At 46.9% G+C, this 20,064-nt stretch overlaps 1 protein-coding gene across 1 annotated transcript in view; it reads right to left on the reverse strand.

Moving 5' to 3' along the window:
* Positions 1-4,241: 4,241 nt before the first annotated feature.
* Sag (S-antigen visual arrestin) overlaps positions 4,242-20,064 on the reverse strand; it is a 36,710-nt gene continuing 20,887 nt past the window's right edge. The window contains exons 9-15 of the mRNA XM_057762311.1: positions 17,891-17,963; positions 14,588-14,725; positions 12,195-12,272; positions 10,385-10,408; positions 7,183-7,238; positions 5,050-5,059; positions 4,242-4,350 (exon numbers count right to left, since the gene is read on the reverse strand). Of these exons, the coding sequence (XP_057618294.1) occupies positions 4,242-4,350; positions 5,050-5,059; positions 7,183-7,238; positions 10,385-10,408; positions 12,195-12,272; positions 14,588-14,725; positions 17,891-17,963 (488 nt within the window). The remainder of the gene's footprint in view (positions 4,351-5,049; positions 5,060-7,182; positions 7,239-10,384; positions 10,409-12,194; positions 12,273-14,587; positions 14,726-17,890; positions 17,964-20,064) is intronic.

Genomic DNA, 20,064 nt, shown 5'->3' on the forward strand with positions numbered 1-20,064 from the left:
TTGGAACAGGAAAGGGCCATTGGGTAAGGAAATCTGAACAAAATATGTGTTTAGCTTAATAAGAATGTGTCAATGCCAATTCACTTGGTAGAGCCGCTGTACTGCACTGATGTAAGATATTAATAACAGGGGAAACAGTGTGGGTCCTTCTGTGCTCACTTTTCATACATCTAAAACTATTTGAAATAAAACATGTGCTTAGAAGAAGGGTGTTAGACTTGGAAAGAATTACATTATACTCAGGAGGCAGAGAAACCTAACTTGGACATGATTTTCTTTTTGACATGCGAAGGAGCCCCTTTGTTCCCTGGTAAATGTACAATGTGGTTCCCTTGGAGATCTCAGCAAGGGCTGAGCCATCAACTCCCCCAAGGCGGCTGGCTAGGAAGAGCGCATTCCCTCTGGTGCCTCTTTCCCTGCATGAGTCACACAGTGAATCATGTCTAATGATGCACTGCGCCCTGAGTTTACCCCACCTGGAGGGCATACCAAGGCAGTAATAAGTAATAAGACACCTCACATCCAACTTCATCTGTCTCTGTGACATGCAAGGAAGAGGACCAACTGTCTGAAAGCTCGGGATGCCCCTCCTCCGTAAGAGGGACAGCTTCTCACTGAGTCTGACAGAGAGACTCTCTGGGCCCCAGGACATTTGTGACAACCATAAGAACCCCTCACCATTTTTTTTTTTTTTTTTTGATTTTCGAGACAGGGTTTCTCCGTAGCTTTTGGTTCCTGTCCTGGAACTAGCTCTTGTAGACCAGGCTGGCCTCGAACTCACAGAGATCCGCCTGCCTCTGCCTCCCGAGTGCTGGGATTAAAGGCGTGCGCCACCACTGCCCAGCCACACGCAAACTTCTGAATGTGCATGACTTCCACCCCTACATGCCCCACCCCACCCTGGGACCTCTTAACTATCTGGCCTGTGAAATGAATAGGAAAGCAGGCAATAGAACATGTCAAAAGAGCAGGAAAACCTGCAGCCCCCAGAAGAGTTTGAATGTGAAAAAAAAAAAAAAAAAAAAAAGAGATCACAGAGAAGTAGATTCACACAGGAGAAGAAGGAAGATTGGGGAGATCCAAGCCAGAAAGGGGGACTATACCAAGGTAATCACGTGCCTGCAATCTTGTACTACTATAGCTTTCCAAAATGAGACCATGGGTAAAGCAGCAGCCCAATGAGGGCTCTATCATATCTTACAACTGCACGTCAATGGCAATTGTGTCAGCAAAATGTTCAAAGAACAAAAGGGCAGCCATTGTTTAGTCATAAATACCCTGCTCTCCTCTCTGGCCTGCCAAACTCTTCTATCTAATCTCTCTGAACTGAGTTTCTCACCTAACAAATGGAACCATTTGTGGAACCAACTGTTGGGGCAACTGGATATTGTGGGAAATGCGTGGCGTAAGGCAGGCACTCAATAATGGCAGGAATTCATGCTTCTCCAGCCCTTTGGTTGCTGGATGCAGCGCTTTATCCCAAGTTCTTTCACTGGGCTGCGGAGAGAGCTCAGTGGGTCAAGGCACTTGCTGCTAAGCCTGACAACCTGACTTTGATTCCCAGGACCCTTTTGATGGAAAGAGGGAAGAGATTAAAAAAACAAATAAACGGAAAAAAAGTATATCTTAGGGCTGGTCATATGATATGATAAGTAAAGGCACTTGCCATAAGTTCTTCTATCAACTTTGTCCCAAATGCACCTGTCTGCCCCCAAAGTTCTGGGTCAAAGTCTGGGCCACACATTTCACCTGTGCTCAGACTTCCCATCTCCTAAGGGTTCTGCATGTCAGCAAAGAACACATATGTATAGGCTGAGCTGAGCCAGTACTACACATACACACACACACACACACACACACACACACAGCAGGCTTGCTGGAGCAGCTGGTTGCTTGTTTCCTGCCCCCACTCCCTCTGCAGCTGCAGTATAAACAAATCAGCACCTGGAGGCCTGTTTTGGATGTTTTAGCACCGAAATAACTTGGAGGGCAAGGACTGTTCTGACCTCTGGTCTCCAGGGCTCACGCTTTGGCCCTTCCCGCCTGGCTCTCTTAGCCACACTGCTCCAAAGGTCAGGCCTATTAATGTCCACTCTGACTTAGGATGTCCTGGGGTCAAGCAATGCAGGAACCAACAGGATGGTTCTCTCACCAGGAGCTACTAGGCCGAGTCCCATTCTCCTTGACTGGCAGGGAGTTCCACCCACCAGGAGCCAACCACTGCAGACTGTGCCTGGTCAAAAAGCAGGGGGATGAGACCATGAGGAAGCACAGTGTGGGCTCCCCCAAAACCATGCTATCCCTTTGTCTGGGCACCATGACAGCAGTATGCAATGGTATCTAGCTCTTTGCCTAGATTGGGAGAAAGAAAAGATAGCCTGTGTCTGCTCCGCTAACCGGCAAGTTTCTACTTACATTATTGTTTTCTTAGCTTCAGAAATGAGTCCTCATCTCTGCCAGTACCAGGGGACCTCAAAGTCAGTACACAGGTCCAAGCCTTGCGTTGTCTGTGTGGGGCCCCGTGCATTGGATGTGGAGGCATAGCTGGGCAAATCCCAGACATCATGGCACATGCCAGTCTGAAATCCAGATGTTGACACCTTTATGCACACAGAACCTCAGTTCTCTACAGCTGCTTTTGGCATCAGAAACCCAATCCCAGGAGTATACCCCGTGAATGTTAACCTTTATTGTCAACTTAAGGGGCTTTTAGAATCACCTAGGAAACACCTCTGGTATCTCTATGAAGGCATCTCTAAGGACATGGGATTTTTTCCTGGGGAAAAAAAAAAAAAGGAGGGAGAGAACGCAAGCTGAGCACCGGTGTTCATCTCTCTTGACCACAGATGCAATAGGACCAGCTTCCTCGGGCTCCCCAAATCACAATGGACTCTGTCTCCTCACACCATAAGCCAAAATAAAGCCTTCCTCCCTTCAGTTACATTTGTCAGGTATTGTGTCAGAACGATAGAAAAGCAATTAGTTACACACACACACACACACACACACACACTGCTATTAGTGAATAGGCTGAACTGTACAGAAATCTCCGGACTCCTCTTCTCTACTTCCTAAACATGGGTGAGAGCCACACATCCATCCCATCTCCCCCTAACCCGGACACACACAGCACACCCCATGGCTTCCAAGAGAATTGTTTGGTACAACACAGGTTGTTGGATACCACAGTCAGGAATAACCTTCTGATTGAAAGGGCCTGGAAGAGCCCCTGTTGTGCCTTGTCCTTCGTCTCTGACCCCAAGCATTTCCCATTTCCCCTCTCTGTAATAACATGAGGTCCATCTGTCTTGATAAGACCCTTTCCCCAGGCTGGCCATGAGATGTTGGTCACCAAGCCAAAGCTGGGCCAGACAGATTCTCCTTCCCCAGAAGTGCAATCCGGGACCCAGAGGCTAGGTGCTGGGATGGCCTGGGGGGCTGGCAGTCCCAGCTTTTGAGCTGAGCTCCCAGGACAGCTTCTGTCACACTGGGGCATGAGAGCTCAGGTTCTTCCTCAGTTGGGTCCAGTTTTCTGGATACTCCAGGGGCCTTCTTTTCTGTTCTGCCCCCTTTTATTAACTAAGTCTGGTTTGGTTGTTTCCACTCAGTAGAAACTTGGCCAGCAATGGAAAAGTTCAAGCAGGTATTAGACCCCAAAGTGGAATCGTAAGAGTATTTTTGTTTATACTTGATTTCTGCTCTTTTGTCTATACTATTTTGTCTATACTTTTTTCTATACTATACTTTTTTCTATACTATACTTTTTTTCTAGACTATACTTTTGTCTAGACTATACTTTTGTCTATACTATTTTGTCTATACTTGTTTTCTGCTCCCTCAGGAGCCTCTGAAGGGGCCCTGGAGTCAGAGTTCGTGAGAAAACCAAACTTATTCATCACCCTATGTGTGTCCAGAGAAACAGGGCTTGAAATCCCTGGACACCCCAAAGTTCCACTGGAAGGACACAGTGGCACTGAGCCACTCTGCGAAAGACTGTCTTTTCTTCTAAATGCTGCCCCTCACTCCCAAGCTCCAGAGACCCTAACGGCATTGGTTTCTTTGTCACTGACAACAGCCTAGTGCCCCAGTCAACCAGCCTGACTCGTGATCAGAGGGTCCACAGACTTTATTCTGGGAGAGCATGCATGCTTTCATATCTAGCGTAACTCTGAAAGGTTACTGGGGGCCTCGCTCAAGACACCCAGCTCTATAAGTCATTCCCAGGCATCTAGGCTAACTCTTCACTCGTCCTGGCCCGCCTCCTCATCTTTCTTCCTTTCTGTGTTTTCTCCAACATCTTTCAGGTTTTGGCGAGCAAACTCCTCAAAAACCAGGTTCTCATCCTGAACACTAGAAGAAAACAGACAACGCGTTAGTCCGTGCTTACTGTCTGAAGCTGAAGATGAAATTCTGAATGAAGCAAGACCACTGATCTTTCTGCAGTAAAGGAACCAATCCAAGATGAATGTGTTTCCCAGGACAGAACATGGACCATGTCACTCCCAGGATGGGACAGGGACCATGTCACTCCCAGGATGGAACAGGGACCATGTCATTCCCAGTATGGAACAGAGACCATGTCATTCTCAGGATGGAACAGGGATGATGTCGTCCCCAGGATAGAACAGGGACCATGTCATCCCCAGGATTAACAAGGACCATGTCATTCCAAGGATGGGACAGGGATCATGCCTTTTTCTTCAGGGATTTTAGGCTTTTGTTTTATTTTTGTGACAGAGTCCCACTCTATAGACCAGGCTGGCCTTGAACTTGAAGTGATCTCCTGCCTCAGTCTCCCAGGTTCCTGGCTTGAAGGTAATCATCACCCCTAGCTAAGACTGTGCTTTAAAAGCTCTTTAACAAACACAAGCAAAAGGAAAAGTGTGAGAACCTACAGAACGAAAGACAGCATAACTATGTGAACACACATCTGAAGCTCTCACAAGCAGAAGGACACAGGGACTCTGCACAGACATTCTGAGAGGGGTTTGTGGGGAACAGGGAGTCACAGAACACAGGAAAACTCAGAACAGCATTCAAATGGCTTACCTTTCCTTTGCTGTAGAACCAGAACAAAGGGGAGGAGGAAAAAGGGAGAAAGAGAAAGAGATGAAGATCAGTTATTATTTTTAATGAGGTTTTATGTATCCTGGGTTAACCTCAAACTCATGATATGGCTGAGGATGACCTTGAACTTCCAGTCTCCCAGCCCTTTTTCAACTTTTTTTTCTTTCTTTTTTTCTTCTTTTTCAAAGATGGGTTCCCACTAAGTTGTTAAGCTAACTGAACTCATATTGTTCCTGTTTGACCCCCTGGTGGGTGAAATGACAAACCTGTGCCACCATGACTCTTTCTCAAAATAACAAAAGAAGGCTGGGACATAGTTCAGTAGTAGATCACTTGCCTGGACCTTCTAGGCCTTAGATTCAACCCTCATCACAATAAAATTTTAAAATAAAATAAAACTTCTCCTGGCATGAGATACCCTAGAATTTTATTCTGTTGAGTAAAGGAATCTCGAGGCTGAATAGGTAGACCACAAGGACAGCAACCCTGACATTAGGGTTTTGAGCCATCTCTCCAGTCCCAACTCTCTGAAATCTTAAGCACAAAAGATCATTGTTTCATCCTAAAATTATGAGTTGGCTAATGTCTGTAATGACCAGACTGTAAAAATACTCTAAGTGAAGGAAGACTAACTCCACTTCTTCCAAAGTCAGTCACCTATGCTGAAAGTTCCAGAAAACAGTCAGGTGGTGGTGCACACCTTTAATCCCAGCACTTGGGACGCAGAGGCAGGAGGATCTCTGTAATTTCAAGGCCAGCCTGATTTACAGAGTGAATTCCAGAACTGCTAGGGTTATACAGAGAAACCTGTCTCACAGAAACAAAACAAAAAAGAAAATTCGATCCAGAAAACTACCCACCATAACTCTGGCATCAGGAGACTGTATTTTCAATGTTTTTGAAGGGAACCAGGACACCATTTAAAAAAAAAGGGGGGGGGGTTCTTTTGGTGCCTGGGGATATGGCTCAGTATTAGAATGCCTGCCTAACGTGTATGAGATATTGAGTTCATCCCTAGGAGGAAAAAAGGAAAGAGAAAAAGGAGGAGGAAAGAAAAAGGAAGAGAAGGAGGGAATAAGGGAGGGATGAAAGGAGGAAAGGAGGGAGGGAAGAAGGAAGGCAGGGAAAAAGTATCGAGGAACACATTTCCAAGACTTCTTGAATCTATGTTTTCCTGGACTGCCATCCTGATTAGTCCCAAATAAATGTTTAAAATAGCATTTTAATGAGACAAATATAAATGAACAAAAATGTAAGACTTAGACTGTATTTCTCCTCAACGGGAAGGTTTTGGCAAAGTGAGGGCTTAAGTCTAAAATATTTGGCAAAGACACTTTGAGACATTATTTTTTAACTGTCTTGTCAGTATAGTCTAGGCTGGCCTCAGACTTGTGATCCTCCTGCCTCAGCCTCCTGAGCACTGGGATGGCAGGCATACACCAATGCACCTACCTCCATTTAACTTTTCTTCTCAGAACCTCCTAGCTCCAGCTCATACGTCATCCCATTCGCATCTTTGCAGGGACAGTGGGAGCGTCTCAGTGTGTTCACAGATGTGTGCAGCGATTGCTTCACTTAGCATCCGCACAAAAGTGTCAGTGGATGGATCGTCAAACGCACGGGGATGGTGGGAACCCAGGCAGACCTTTTCTAGTATGTTCTGTAATCTCATCCCTGCCACTGCTGTCAAAAATATGTATCACCTTCTAAATGCGTATTGACACTTCCAAATGAGGGGCCTTTCGTTTCTACATAAAGCAATGCCTTGGGTTCTTCAGAGGGTTTGTCCCTTACATCATCTCTAAATCTAAATCAAGGTCTGTGGACAGCAGGGCTGCTGCAGAGACATTGTTCCTGATAAAACTGAGGCCACTCATACCCAACAGAGACTAGAAATGAGTAGGAAAGCTACACCCTCTATACATAGACAGGCGGTGGACAGGCCCAGGAATCAGTAGGTGAGCTAGTTCTCCCTTCCAGGCTGACCTGGTTACCCTGTGGAGGACACCCATGCACTGAGGGGTACACAAGGAACACCAGAGATAAGTAAATGTGCAGTAAGTCTGCCTGTGGTGAATGAATGGGTAAGAGGCATCTTGGACAATGATGACTGACCTGAGTCCTCGGGCTGTGGGTGCATGAGGCGAAATGGTACTTCAGTGGCCACCTCACTAGAAAAAGGAAGAGTACAGACTGGTGAGTGCACACACAGGCACACACACAGAGAGAGAGAGAGAGAGAGAGTTACAGATGGCACAACACAAAATCGGGGCCTCAGAGATTCTCCAGAAGATTCATTCAGTGAGATTCGAAACAAAACAGCCTTTCGGGAAGTGGTCAGGCAGGAATTTGAAATGTATTCCCTGGAATGTGGAATGAGGAACTTCACTCAGGCATGGTTGGGGCCCCGTTAGTGTTTTTAGTCCCCTGTATCCTAACTGGTGATGTAACACTTTGGGAAGAGAAGAGATGAAACCCTATGGGAAGGTCGATTATAAAAACCGTTCCTGGGGCTGGAGAGATGGCTCAGTTCCCAGCCCCCACATCAGGCAGTTCACAACTGCCTTGTACCGGGGATCCAGCACCCACTTCTGGACTTCACAGATAAATGCCCTCATGTACACACACCTAAAGATAAATGAAATCTTAAAAAAAAAAAGAAAGAAAGAAAAAAACAAAAAAAACTATTCAGTGAAGCAAGACACATTTGAAAACATTTTAAATTTTTATATGAGGGTTTGGAGAGATGGCTCAGCAGTTAAGGCATGGACTGGTCTTCCAGACGTCGTGGCTTTGATTCCCAGTGCCCCCAAGGAGCTGCTGCTGTGGGTATCAGAGGTCACAGCCTCCACTTGCAGCCCCGGCCCTTGGGGAACGGGCAGAGACTGCGATTGGCTGAGGGACCTGACGTGGTCCTCATCAACAGTGACTGACTCCTTTGCTGAAGACTAATGTCCCACCAGGAAGTCACAGAGCAGAAGTTCCTTTCACTAACTCCATGAAAGCACATGGGACCTCCTTTCTGTGCCGATGCAAACTGCCCCATCTGTCGTCCATAGCACGAGACAAGATGGTGCGGCCTCTTCACTCACTTAACAGGATCTTGGAGCGATTTTAAGGGTCTGGATTCAAATTATACTATACGGATGGATCGTATGGAGAATCATGGCTATCAGACAGAAAGGTCTGGAAAGCTAGACTCTAACTTCAGGACATCACCCTGGGAAGTAATAATTAACACAGATAATTAACCCAACCTCTGCTGGAATGTGTACGTTACTCTTTTACACTTTTCCTCAAGGCTGAAAACAAATCCCATAATCCCTCAGAATCATAATAATATTTAAAAATTCTCTGTGAGGCTGGTAAAAGGGTGGGCACACCCACCTCTTGCGAAAGAGAGGAGCAGGGCCCACCACATTGTTAATACTGAAATGCTTTGGGGAACATTAGAGTGTATTTGAGAAGAAGGGATTCCCCAAAGGGAGATCCAGAGAAATCAGGAATGGATGCGGAGAGAGGGGATGAGAAGCATCCTGGGACTCCTGCAGCCTGCCCAGCACTGACCCTGGCCCGGGCCAGGCCTAGATAACATTTGAAGGTGGGCAGAAAATGACTATTAAGGGCAAAAGATAGCCCAGGATGATTCAGCTCCAGGCCTGCAACGTTCCAGCTCTCCACATCACAGAGATTCTAATCAGTTAATCTGCCCCATAGCCCAGGCCATGGAAGTAGACAGTTAAGAGCTGAGGCAAAGAACCATGTCAGGTGAATGCTTGTCTCAGATATGGCCAAACCTGTTCTTTGTTCATGGCTCAGAAGACATCTGTCACCATTAGTGTTTGCCAAGAGGTAGAAACAACTCATGTTGTCTGCAGGAAAGCGACATTTCCGGGGATGGGGGGTAAAGCCACATTTTTTTTTTGTTAAAAATTCTGCAAGGCCAAATGATTGTTTAGAAATCTCGTGACCGTGGGGGAGTAGAAACATTGAAGCTCTAAGGACAAATTTATCATTGTCTATCTTAGTCCTTAACAGCCATTCATTGTCTACCCTTGTGTTTGATCTGGCATCCTGTGACTTTGGGGGGATGTACAAATAGACCCCTAACTCCTACCAGCCCCAAATCTAAGGACGCCACCAGGATAACACCAGCGGCCTATAGCAGAGATTTTCCCACCTCACTATAACCTGCCCGACTGATGTTCCCACCAATGTAGTTTTTAAAATACCTTGATTTATGATTTTCTTTGTTCTTTTGCTACTGAAAAAAAATCTTCGTAACACTGTCACCGTGTTAGAATGTGGTATCTGGAGACCCCAACCTGTGTTCCCGGTTCAGCATCACTCATACTGAGATCCAGAGAAAACTTGCTCCATTCTCTCTGAGGTGCAAGCTATACCTTTACCTATACCAATACCAACAGCAGGAGAATAAACAAAACGTGGTATAACCATGCAACAGAATATTACCCAGTCAGGAAAAGTGGTACAGTAGTAGATGCTACAACACGATTAAGTCTTGAAAACATTATATTAAGTAAAAGAAGCCAATCACAAAGGCCACATATAGAATTTTTTTTTTTTTTGAGACATGGAGCCCAGGCTGGCCTAGAAATCAGCTATATAGCTTAGGGCAACCATACCTCTACTTCTTCTCCATGTCGAGATTACAGGTATATAACATCATTCTCAGGTTTATACAGGGCTGGGAACTGAACCCAGGGCTTCATGATGCTAGCAAGTGCTTTGCCAACTGAGCCACATCCCCAACCCCAGCAGAGGGGAATCTATAGAGACAGAAAGCAACTCCTGGTTGCCAGGGTCTGTGGGGGACGAAAAAGGAGCGATGGCTTAATAAGCACTAGGTTTCTTTTACAGATGTTAAAAGTGGTTTTAAAAAACTTAGTGGTGATTATTATAGGATACTGTAAATACATATATTTATTATTAAAATATATAAAAATATATAGCATATGTTTAAAAATGATTAAAGTGATAAAATTTATCCTATGTGGTTTGTACCCACCCATCCTACACACACACAAATGACCACTGGCTGGAGTATGTTAGTTTTCTGAGGTGTGTGTGTGTGTGTGTGTGTGTACATGCCCACGTGCAGGTCTACTTACGATCTCCAGTTTCTTGACTGCTGGGAGACACCTCTTACAATATATCCAAGTCAGCATGCATCATTTACAGCATTTTTTAAGAACCACTGCCCAGGAACTAGTTTTTACCAATTTCTGTTTGGCCATAAGCTCTTTTTCCTCAGTTCACTGGGAGCTGAGTAGAGGAAGAAGGCAATGAGGCTTACCTGGATGTGAGTTCTCCTAGAAAGCTGGAAAGCACAAAGCAAACAGCCACAGTAAGTCCCCAGACATGATAGCACATCAGGTCCCAGGATTCAAAGGCAGGACAGGCCCCACCCAGCCTGAAGCTCTCACTCCCTAGCAGATACCAGGCTCCTAGCATCTCCCAGCTCCCATCTTCAATGCAACTTGCTGAGGGCTTCCCTCTTTCTCCAAAGGATTACTTAAAAAATGGACTCACTGAGAATGAGCATAAGGCACAGAACCAGGAATTTTCAGCCACCCTGTGGTGGCAGGGCACACCTGAGGCCTCAGTCCTCTCAAGAGGCAGAGGCAGAGGGACTGCAAGTGAGACCCTTTCTCTAGGTTCTATATTGAGGATCATTAAAAAAAAAAAAAATTCTAAGGAAAATGCCAGGCAGTGGTGGTGTTCTCCTTTAATCCCATTGGGACCAGCCTGGTCTACAGAGTGACTTCCAGGACAGGTTTCAAAGCTACATAGAGAAACCCTGTCTCAGAAAACAGAGAGAGAATTCCCAGCCACAGAGGCCACTGCAATGCACAATTACAGCTGTCCCTGTCCCTCAGCATCTGTGTGAGACTGGTCTCAGGACTCCTTGTGGGAGTGTTCCCTGTCTTTTCAGAAGATGGTATCAGATTTGCACGTGACCATTACACCTCGTTCCCTGGACTCCGAACCTTCCCTGCTTTGCTTCTGATGCCTAAGAAATAGTAGACTTTTGTTTAGGGAATAAACAAGGTGAAAGGCCTTCGTGCCCAGTACATGAAACATTTTGCTGTTGTTATTTGTTTTGAGACAGGGTCTCTTGATGTAGCCCTGGCTGGCTTTGAGCTTCTGAACTTCCTATCTCGAGCTTGCGATGCTGAATTACAGGCATGTGATACCATGTCCAATTTATTTGGTGGTGCAGATCAAAGTCAGAGCTTTGTGCCTGTAAGGCAATCACTCTGCCAACTGAGCTGCAGCCCCAATTTATAAAACAAAAACAAAGTTAGAGTCTCACTATGTATGGTCACCAGGCTGACCATGCTTCTTAATCCTGCCTCAGCCTCCCAGGGTGGCTCATGCCACACACTGACCCTAAATAAAGAAGATTCACAGAGAGTTCGTTAGACATCTGTGCGTCTTCCTGAAATCTAAAAATTATTATTATTTTATTTTATTTTTTTGGTTTTTTGAGACAGGTTTTCTCTGTGGTTTTGGAGCCTGTCCTGGAACTAGCTCTTGTAGACTAGGTTGGTCTCGAACTCACAGAGATCTGCCTGCCTCTGCCTCCCAAGTCCTGAGATTAAAGGCGTGCGCCACCACTGCCCGGCTCTGAAATCTGACTGTGTGTATGTTTGCAGGCCAGAAAAGGGCACCAGATCTCATTACAGATGGTTGTGAACCACCATGTGGTTGCTGGGAATTGAACTCAGGACCTTTGGAAGAGCAGGCAGTGCTCTAAACCACTGAGCCATTTCTCCAGCCGGCTCTGAAATCTGAAAATTAAACTGATGTCATTCTTTTTTTTTTTTTAACCAAGCAAGGCAAATTATGGTCATTCCTGCCCGTCAGCATCTACTGTGTGTGCCGATGTGCATCCACTTCTGCTCAGTGGTACTGAGAGTGCATGCATTTTGGTTTGTTTTTCCAGTACGTGTTGCCGCCAACAAAACTGCAGAGGCTGACAAACGGAACCACGCCAGACTTTATGTAGGCATCAGCAGGCACCTCGGGCTTCCTTTGCTATCTACCTGCCAGGCGTTCCGGAGAGGAACAGGCTAGGCGGAGATGGAGCACCCAGCACTTACCCTGACACTGTGAGTTTCACCTTGATTTGGTATGACACCAGGATACCCATGACAGTCCGATCGATGCCCTCCTTGATGCTACCCAATCAAAAAGAAGGAAAAGGATTACAAGAGAGAGCAGAGCCAGTGTGAGAAGCATCACTCTCCTGCCAGAGCCACCGTTCTGAAGATGTTGTCTTGGAACTGGAGAATTCCAGAGATTGGCCACATGTCTTTATCTACTTGTGGGGCTGGGGAGTGGGTTTTCTGCATCTTTGCCTATGGCATTCACACACACACACACATACACACACACAAAACATAGCATCTATCCTCCTCCTCAAGGCTCAGCTTCTGACCTATTGCACTCTCCTGTTTCTTCCTTTTCCCTGTCCTGCCCTGCCCACTATTCCATAGCTGCTGAGTCCTCCCCTGAAGCCTGAGAGATCAGTCCATCCAGGTTCCAGTTTCGGCAAGCAATCTGCGAGGTGCCTTTGCCACATCCTACTCAGCTATGCCCTGGGGTCCCTACGCACCAACCTTGCCAACTCCAAACCTGCCCAGAAGGCCCTTCTCCTCGTCTCCTGTACCCCAATATCTCCAGCTGTAAAGCCTTCCTGGACACAGTCAGGTAGCACTGGGTCCCCCTCTCATGTACAGACACAGGGACACTCCCCCACTCTCCTACAACTCAATGACAGGATCATGATTGCTCCAGATGGCACCTGAAACCTCTGTGTGCCCAGCAGCCAGCACAGCACCAGAAAGCAAGGAAAAGTTCACTTGAGCGGATGAACAAGAAGTGTGAGATGTGACCAGAGAGAGAAGGGTGACTCCAGGCTCTATGAGCATGTATGGAAGTCCTACCCTCAATCAAGTACCCACTGGGCATTTGGTCACAGTTTATTACCTCCTATGACCCAACATGGAAAACTTCACATTCTATGATGTCTGACAACAGGAATTATGAGTTGAAAAATCACCATGAAATCTCACCAAGCTGCTATGAACCACAACAAAATCTCAGCGGAGAACCCTAAAGGCAGGAGGCAGAGGGGAGTTATGTTGGCAGGCCTGGGATCTGCGGCCAGGCCAGGCAGGGAAAACTGTGTCCAGTCCCAGAGGCCTTCTGCTGGATCGTGTGCTCTAGGACCACAACGCTCCGCAAAGAGCATCACTATCTGGTGGAAGGACAGAGGCACAAACTGAGACCACACTCTTGCTAGGATTGGCTCGTAAAACCTGTGCCATATGGAAGGCCCAACATGGGAAACAGAACATGCCTGGGACTGCAAGGGCCCCTCCCATCATTTTCCTGAGTGGGTGCACCAATGCAGAGTGGACTCAATCAACAATAAACTCATCCAGGGACCCTCTACAAGTTCCTCATCCTGGTTCTACTGAGGGATAACTGCCTATTGTTAAAAGGTAAGCTCAGGAACAACTTCTTCACGAAGGTGTGGAGAAATGTGTTTGGAAACCACCCCATTCCCTGTAAAACTGACTTTGCAGAAGTGCGTGCCATTGGTGCTAGATCACTGCTCCCTTCAATTGATCCAGGGCATCAATTTTCTTTCCCTGGACTTTCATGAACACACTTTAGAATCTAACATAGACAGCTGGCAAAATATCCTTGGATAATCCCTCAATTCCCATCTTCATTCTGGCAAATGTTCACGGTCTCCACTACTGGCCTCACAGAATGTGAGCTACAAATTCATATGGGTCAGGACACTTCCTCTTTCTTCGGGCATCGCCTCTGAGGGGGGCCTAGTAGGGCCAGGAGGGAGCCCCCAGCACATCCTATGGGTGAGGGAAGTAAGAAGGTCTCAAGCCTAGATCGGTTCCTGCCTCACACCTTCAACATTTAGCAGCTAAAAGTCTCCCAGCAAATCAAGCCTAGGAGGGCAGCTAGCTTCACCATGAGTTTTTCCCCCCAGATCTTTTGCCTAAATCCAGCTAGTGGTTCTCCAAGACAGAGTAGGCAGGCTAGTTCTTTTTATGAAAATCTGGTGTCTCTCAGTAACCAGTGGGCCTTCCAGTCTTTCCAGAGGGAAATAAATGAATAAAAATAGCCAAATGCGGTAACTCAGATTATGTGTTCAGGGTACCACATGAGCCAGCAATTCTTTTGGATGTAACTGACATTTCCAGGACACTTTGAGTGTCAGGTACCACACTTCACATACACTGTTCCAATTAGTCTGCATCACTAGTATGTGAGATGGGCACTGTGATTACTCCCACTTTACAGACAGGAAAACTGAGGTTCTCAGAGAGCTCAAGGAACTTTACCCAGAGGGCAGGCAGTGGCCATGTGGTTGGTGTCAGGCTGATGTGCCCACCTGTGACCCCTGGGGCAGCCCAGTTCCAGCCTGCACTGATGGCCCATTCACATCATCTACAGGACTCACATGGTGCTGGAGGCCAGGTTTGTGTCCTCGTGTTTGATCTTCCCATCCAGCGCAATGCCTCTCCTCTCTCTGTTGTTAGCCAGCAGTGGCACCAGCACCAGCGTCTTGGTCAAAGTGCTGTTTGGCCCCACTTTTTCTCTTGAGAAAAAAAAAAAAACATAGAGAGAGGTTATAAGTGTCGCAGCCACCATCAACACCTCAAGATCCTACCTGCCAAGAACATTTTCAAAGCCCCTTACAAGGTAAAGGGAATCTGTGAATTCAAGGCCATCCTGATTCTACATAGCTAGCTCCGGGTCAGATAGAGAGAGATCCTGTCTCAAACAAAACAAAACAAACAAGACCAACTAGCCTAAAGGTCCAAGACTCCAGCCAGTCTCCTGTGGAGACTTCCTGAAGCCCACAGTGAGCAGCAGAGCCTTTGGGTTAGTGTCCACAGAAAAGCTCATACAGGACCACTGTAGCCAAAAACTGTCCACAGACGGACAGTCAGTGTGTGACTGATGGTGGGCCTGAAACCCAGGCAGATCATGCTGCTGTCTGTTCAAAGCAGCATGCCTCTATCTTTACTGCGGCTTCTTCAGAGGCCTGGGGGTTTCCCCATGTCTAATAGATAGAAGGAACCCTGTACCAAGGGACAATTCCGGGACTCGGTTGGGGACACAGCACTCCTGGGGGTCCCAAAGTGGTATCTGGGCTGGATATTTATTCTTCAGTACACACACTAAGCACCAGGCCTGGGCTGGGGGCAGAAGATGGGGGGTGGGGGATGTTGCCTGCAAACATTGGCTGGAAGCCAGCATCAGGACCACTTCCTGAATGGGTTCCCAGGCATCCCACGGGAAGGACTTCCCTGTTTGTTCCCCGTGAAGAATCTAAAGCAGCTCCGGCTTCTCCTGTCTCTGGTGAGTACAGGAAGCCCTTTGCAATGTTTTGCTTGAGCTAGGGGTGGCCACATCCTCCCACCTGGGTCGTGGTGGACTCTCTCTCCAGCCCGATTGTCACGGAATGGGCTCCTGGGGCTAGGATGATAGCCTTTACTGTAGAAGAATTTGCTGAAGGACTATGCCCGGCCCACAGCTGTACCCAGGGCCATTAGGATCCCAGACTGCATTGTCAGCAGCGTCTTTGAAGTCAGGTTTGACCTGGTTTGAGGAAGCCTGCCCACCAGAGTCCCGGGGGCTGGGTGTGTCTGGCAGAGTGGCTAAGGTGCTACAGCCTTCTGAGTGGGCTCCAGGTTGAGACCAGTGTGAGGATTAGTCTTAGCGGGGTTTTCTTGAGAAGGACCTAGGAGATTTGGAAAGAACAACCCCGGATGTGTCTGTGAGAACATAACCTGGAGGGGAAGATCGCTGAGAATACAAATGCCACCATCTCATAGGCCGGAAGCCTGGCTGTGATCAGAGAGGGAGAAAAGAGAGAAACCCTGCAGTGCAGCCATTGGCTCTGCTTCCTGAGCCGCTCTGCTCTGCCCCACCCACCCTGCTGTGATAGACAGAAACTGTGAATGGAAACTGGTATTCCCTCTGACAGGTTGTTTCCTGGGTGTTTGCCTCAACAGTGAAAAAGCTAACGTGATCCGGCCCCCATTTCTACACCCTCCTGACCTCAGGGGAATCTCAGAATGGTTTCGCTTTCCTGAGGATCATTTGGTCCAAAAAGCACACAAGGGTTTGAATGAGAAACAGGAAATGGGAGATATATATGCTCTATCAGGACAATGAGCCCCACAGTTGTGGACTATCTGCCAAAAGACCAGTCAAGGCCAAGACTCCCAAGTCCTTGAACTAAATGTGGAACAGACCCAGCCTGGCTATGAGGTACTCTTGTCTTCCTTAACACCATATACCTACTTAAATGAAAGGCTATCTTGTTTTGAGTGGTAGCTTACTGAGAAGTTGGATTTTAATATTTACTATGATACCAGTTTTTCTTTAATATGATCTCAGGTTTTCTTTCCTTACTACCCATACCTGCCTTTCACCCAACCTTCCTGTCGCCCTGGTAATATTTTCTGTATAGAACATGCTAGCTAAAGTGGAGATGCATAGCCAAGCCTCTCTACCCAACCTGTGTATTAAGAACCTGACCTCCAAGCACAAAGCGGAACACCCGGCAGGCCTCTCATGGAGACACTAAGGATCTCCGGGGGGGAGGGGGATTCTGTGAGTGTTCTGAGTCCAGCTGAAGGAAGAAAGTCAGTCACAATGAGCTCGGAATGGACCAGGCTCTCTAGTCCAGCTGTCATTGCTACAAGACTTTCAAGTTGATGAGATGATCAAAAAATATAGTCACCAATGACTGTTAGAAGATCCTACCCACACTTGGGCGGGTCTCACTTTCTGCGATTCTTTTGTGAGACGCTCAGGCCCATACTCTTATGCTCTTGGGTTTTGTGTGTGTGCGTGTATTTCTAAGCTAAGCACTTAATTTTCTCTTGACCTTTATTCTTACACCTAGATTAAAATGTCTTTTAAAAATATTTATTTTAGCCAGGCAGTGGTGGCGCACGCCTTTAATCACAGCACTCGGGAGGCAGAGGCAGGTGAATCTCTATGAGTTTGAGGCCAGCCTGGTCTAAAAAGTGAGTTCCAGGATTGTCAAGGCTGTTACATAGAGAAACCCTGTCTCTCTCTGTCTCTGTCTCTGTCTGTCTGTCTGTCTGTCTCTCTCTCTATATATATATATATGTGTGTGTGTGTGTTCGTGTGTGTATGTGTGTGTGTGTGTATGTGTGTTCTTTTTTATTTACTGTGTGTGCATGTGTGTGTTTGTGTGTGTGGATGGAGGCAGGGGCACAGAGATCAGAGGTATCAGCTTTCCTGGAGCTAAAGTTATAGGCATTTGAACCACCTAACACTTAGGTTCTCTCTAAGACAGTATATGCTCTTAACTACTAAGCCATCTCCTCAATTCTAAAAATATTTTTATTAAACACAAACTCTAATATATATATCCCTAGCCTGGGCTGATATCTTCTGGGTAAAGAAAGAACACCCCATTCCTGCCAACACATTCCAAGAATACACAGAATCCCTGATGCTCCCATGGTGATATTTCTTCCTAGATTTCTCCCCTCTGAGTCTTTGTTTATGAAGCCTGATCTCTCAGCCTAAGAGATGGCCCCAGAGGCAAAGTAAACACAGAGCTTAGACGGGCACTTGTTTTGTACCCCTTGATGTGAGAAAAGGGGAAGAAAGCAAAGGCTGGGGGTCTGGTGGAGCACCCTAGTTCTTGCTTCAGAAGAGGAAGTTGACAAAGTGGGCTGGCCGCCCCGGAAGGGGAAAGGAAACCGCTACTTACTGTGTTTCCTCCGCGGCCACAGGCTTGACGTAATAATCACTTGAGTAGAGAACCACATTGGCTACTTGTTCCACTGCAAAGGGAAGACAGGAGGGAGGTGAACAGGGCAGCCTCTCGTGCCTTGCAGGAGACACACGGGACCGTTTGAATCCAGTTTTGTTTTCTCAGCCCCCAGCTTAAAGGCTGCAAATTTTCAAGGTCTGATTTCAGGCCATCTCTGGACAACAGTGACCAAAACACCAGGCTCTTGGGTTTGGTTCCCGGGAGTCCCCTCCTCTCCTGCAAGCCCACGATCTATACTGGGTGTCCTTATCCAAAGGCATGGTGTCTCCAGCATCCCCAAACTCACCATGCACTTGCCTACAAACCCAGCCCCTTTCCATCACCCTCCACCTTACAAAAGGAATACTGTCTTCCCAGTCCTTAAGTTTTCGGAAACCTACCAGAAGCAAACACGACCCATGCACACTGTGATATGGTGGACAGGGAGGACGGCTCTGCAACCTGACTGCTTAGGCTCACATCTCTGTAGGGAAAATGCTTTTGTTCCTCTAAGCCTCAGTTCCCCCACCAGGAAAAGGAGGATGACGATTGCATAGGACAGGTCTGAAGAGTAAAAGACAGGCTGGCACTGGGGAGCTGTCGCTAAGCCTGATGTCATGAGTTCAATTCCCGGAATCCACACGATGGAAGGACACATATGCTGTGGCATTATCTCTCTCTCTCTCACACACACACACACACACACACACACAAATATAAAACAAAGGCTGGGGAGATGGCCTTTGCTTTGCAAGCACAAAGATCTGCATTCAATCTCCAGTAGACACACACCCCAGCACTTGGGAGGCAGACACAGGTGAATGAATCCCTAGGACTTGCTGACCAGCTAGCCTAGCCCTCTTGGTGAGCTCTAGGCCAGTAAGAAGTCTTGTTCCCAAAAAAGTGTATGTGTGGAGGAGTGATAGCTGAGGACCCAGACTTGAGACTGTCCTCTGGTCTCTCCCTGCATATATATGCATGCACACACATGATGGTGTGTACCTGTAAACCAGAGCATGTAGAAGGCAGAGGCAAGAGGGACTCTGCAAGCTTGAGGCTAGCCTAGTCTACACAGAAGGACAGATAAGAAAGGCCTTCGCTCAGAAAACCACACAATAACCCTGCAGCTGAGACTGTTGGCTCATGCCTGAGAGACTTGGAAGGGCAAGGCTGAGGATCAGAGCTCAGGGACCCTCTCTGCTGCAACCTGAGCTATGTGAGACCCTTTTGCAAAAAGAAAAACAAAATCAATTTAAAAAATTGTTTGTTGTTGTTTTGATTTTTCAAGACAGGGTTTCTCCGTGTCGCTCTGACTGTCTTTGGAACTTGCTCTGTAGACCAGGCTGGCCTTGAATTCACAGAGATCAGCCTGTCTCTACCTCTTGAGTCCTGGGATTAAAGGCATGCACCACCACCACCCAGCTGAAAGAAACCATTTAAAGTACCCATCACGTACCCAACTTATAAAATGCTATTAACAACTTGGTTCAGAAAATTCAATAACTTCTTTCAAGGATATTAGTTTTGCTATTAATATTCAATAAACTTTGAGAGCTATTTTTATTTTGAAACAGGTATTACTGTGTGCTGAAGGCAGGCCTGAAAGCTCCCAATACTGCCTCAGGCTCCCAAGGGCAAGCACTGCAAGCATGTTGCTTCACACCTTGCTGAGAAATGATTTTAAATACAAGCATTCAATGATACAGTATCAGTTTTGCTGCTGTTTCTGAAAGTTTGCCTCTGTTCTTTCAAAAGTGAAATTATAACCCCAAAGTAGCATTATATTTAAATTTGCATAATTGGAGAGAGTCATGTACATGCCCAGGCACTTGTCTAGGGGGTCAGAGGACAACTTGTGGGAGGGTCAGTTCTCTCCTTCCACCCTGTGGGTTCCAGAGATCAAACACACATCATCAGGCTGGGAAGCAGCACTTTTACCAGCTCATCCACTAGCCCCAGGATGCATTCATTATTAAGAGGAGGGCTCTTCGGGGAAGTGATGCGGTCGTGGGGATGGTACACTCGTGAACAGGATGAGTGGCCTTATAGAGGAGGTTCCAGGAGCTTGCTGAAGGATGAGGTCCTCATCATGCCAATCCAACAGCACCTTGATCATGAACTTCCCAGCCTCC

The sequence above is a fragment of the Chionomys nivalis genome, chromosome 2, assembly GCF_950005125.1.
Source record: "Chionomys nivalis chromosome 2, mChiNiv1.1, whole genome shotgun sequence".
Lineage (NCBI taxonomy): Eukaryota > Metazoa > Chordata > Mammalia > Rodentia > Cricetidae > Chionomys > Chionomys nivalis.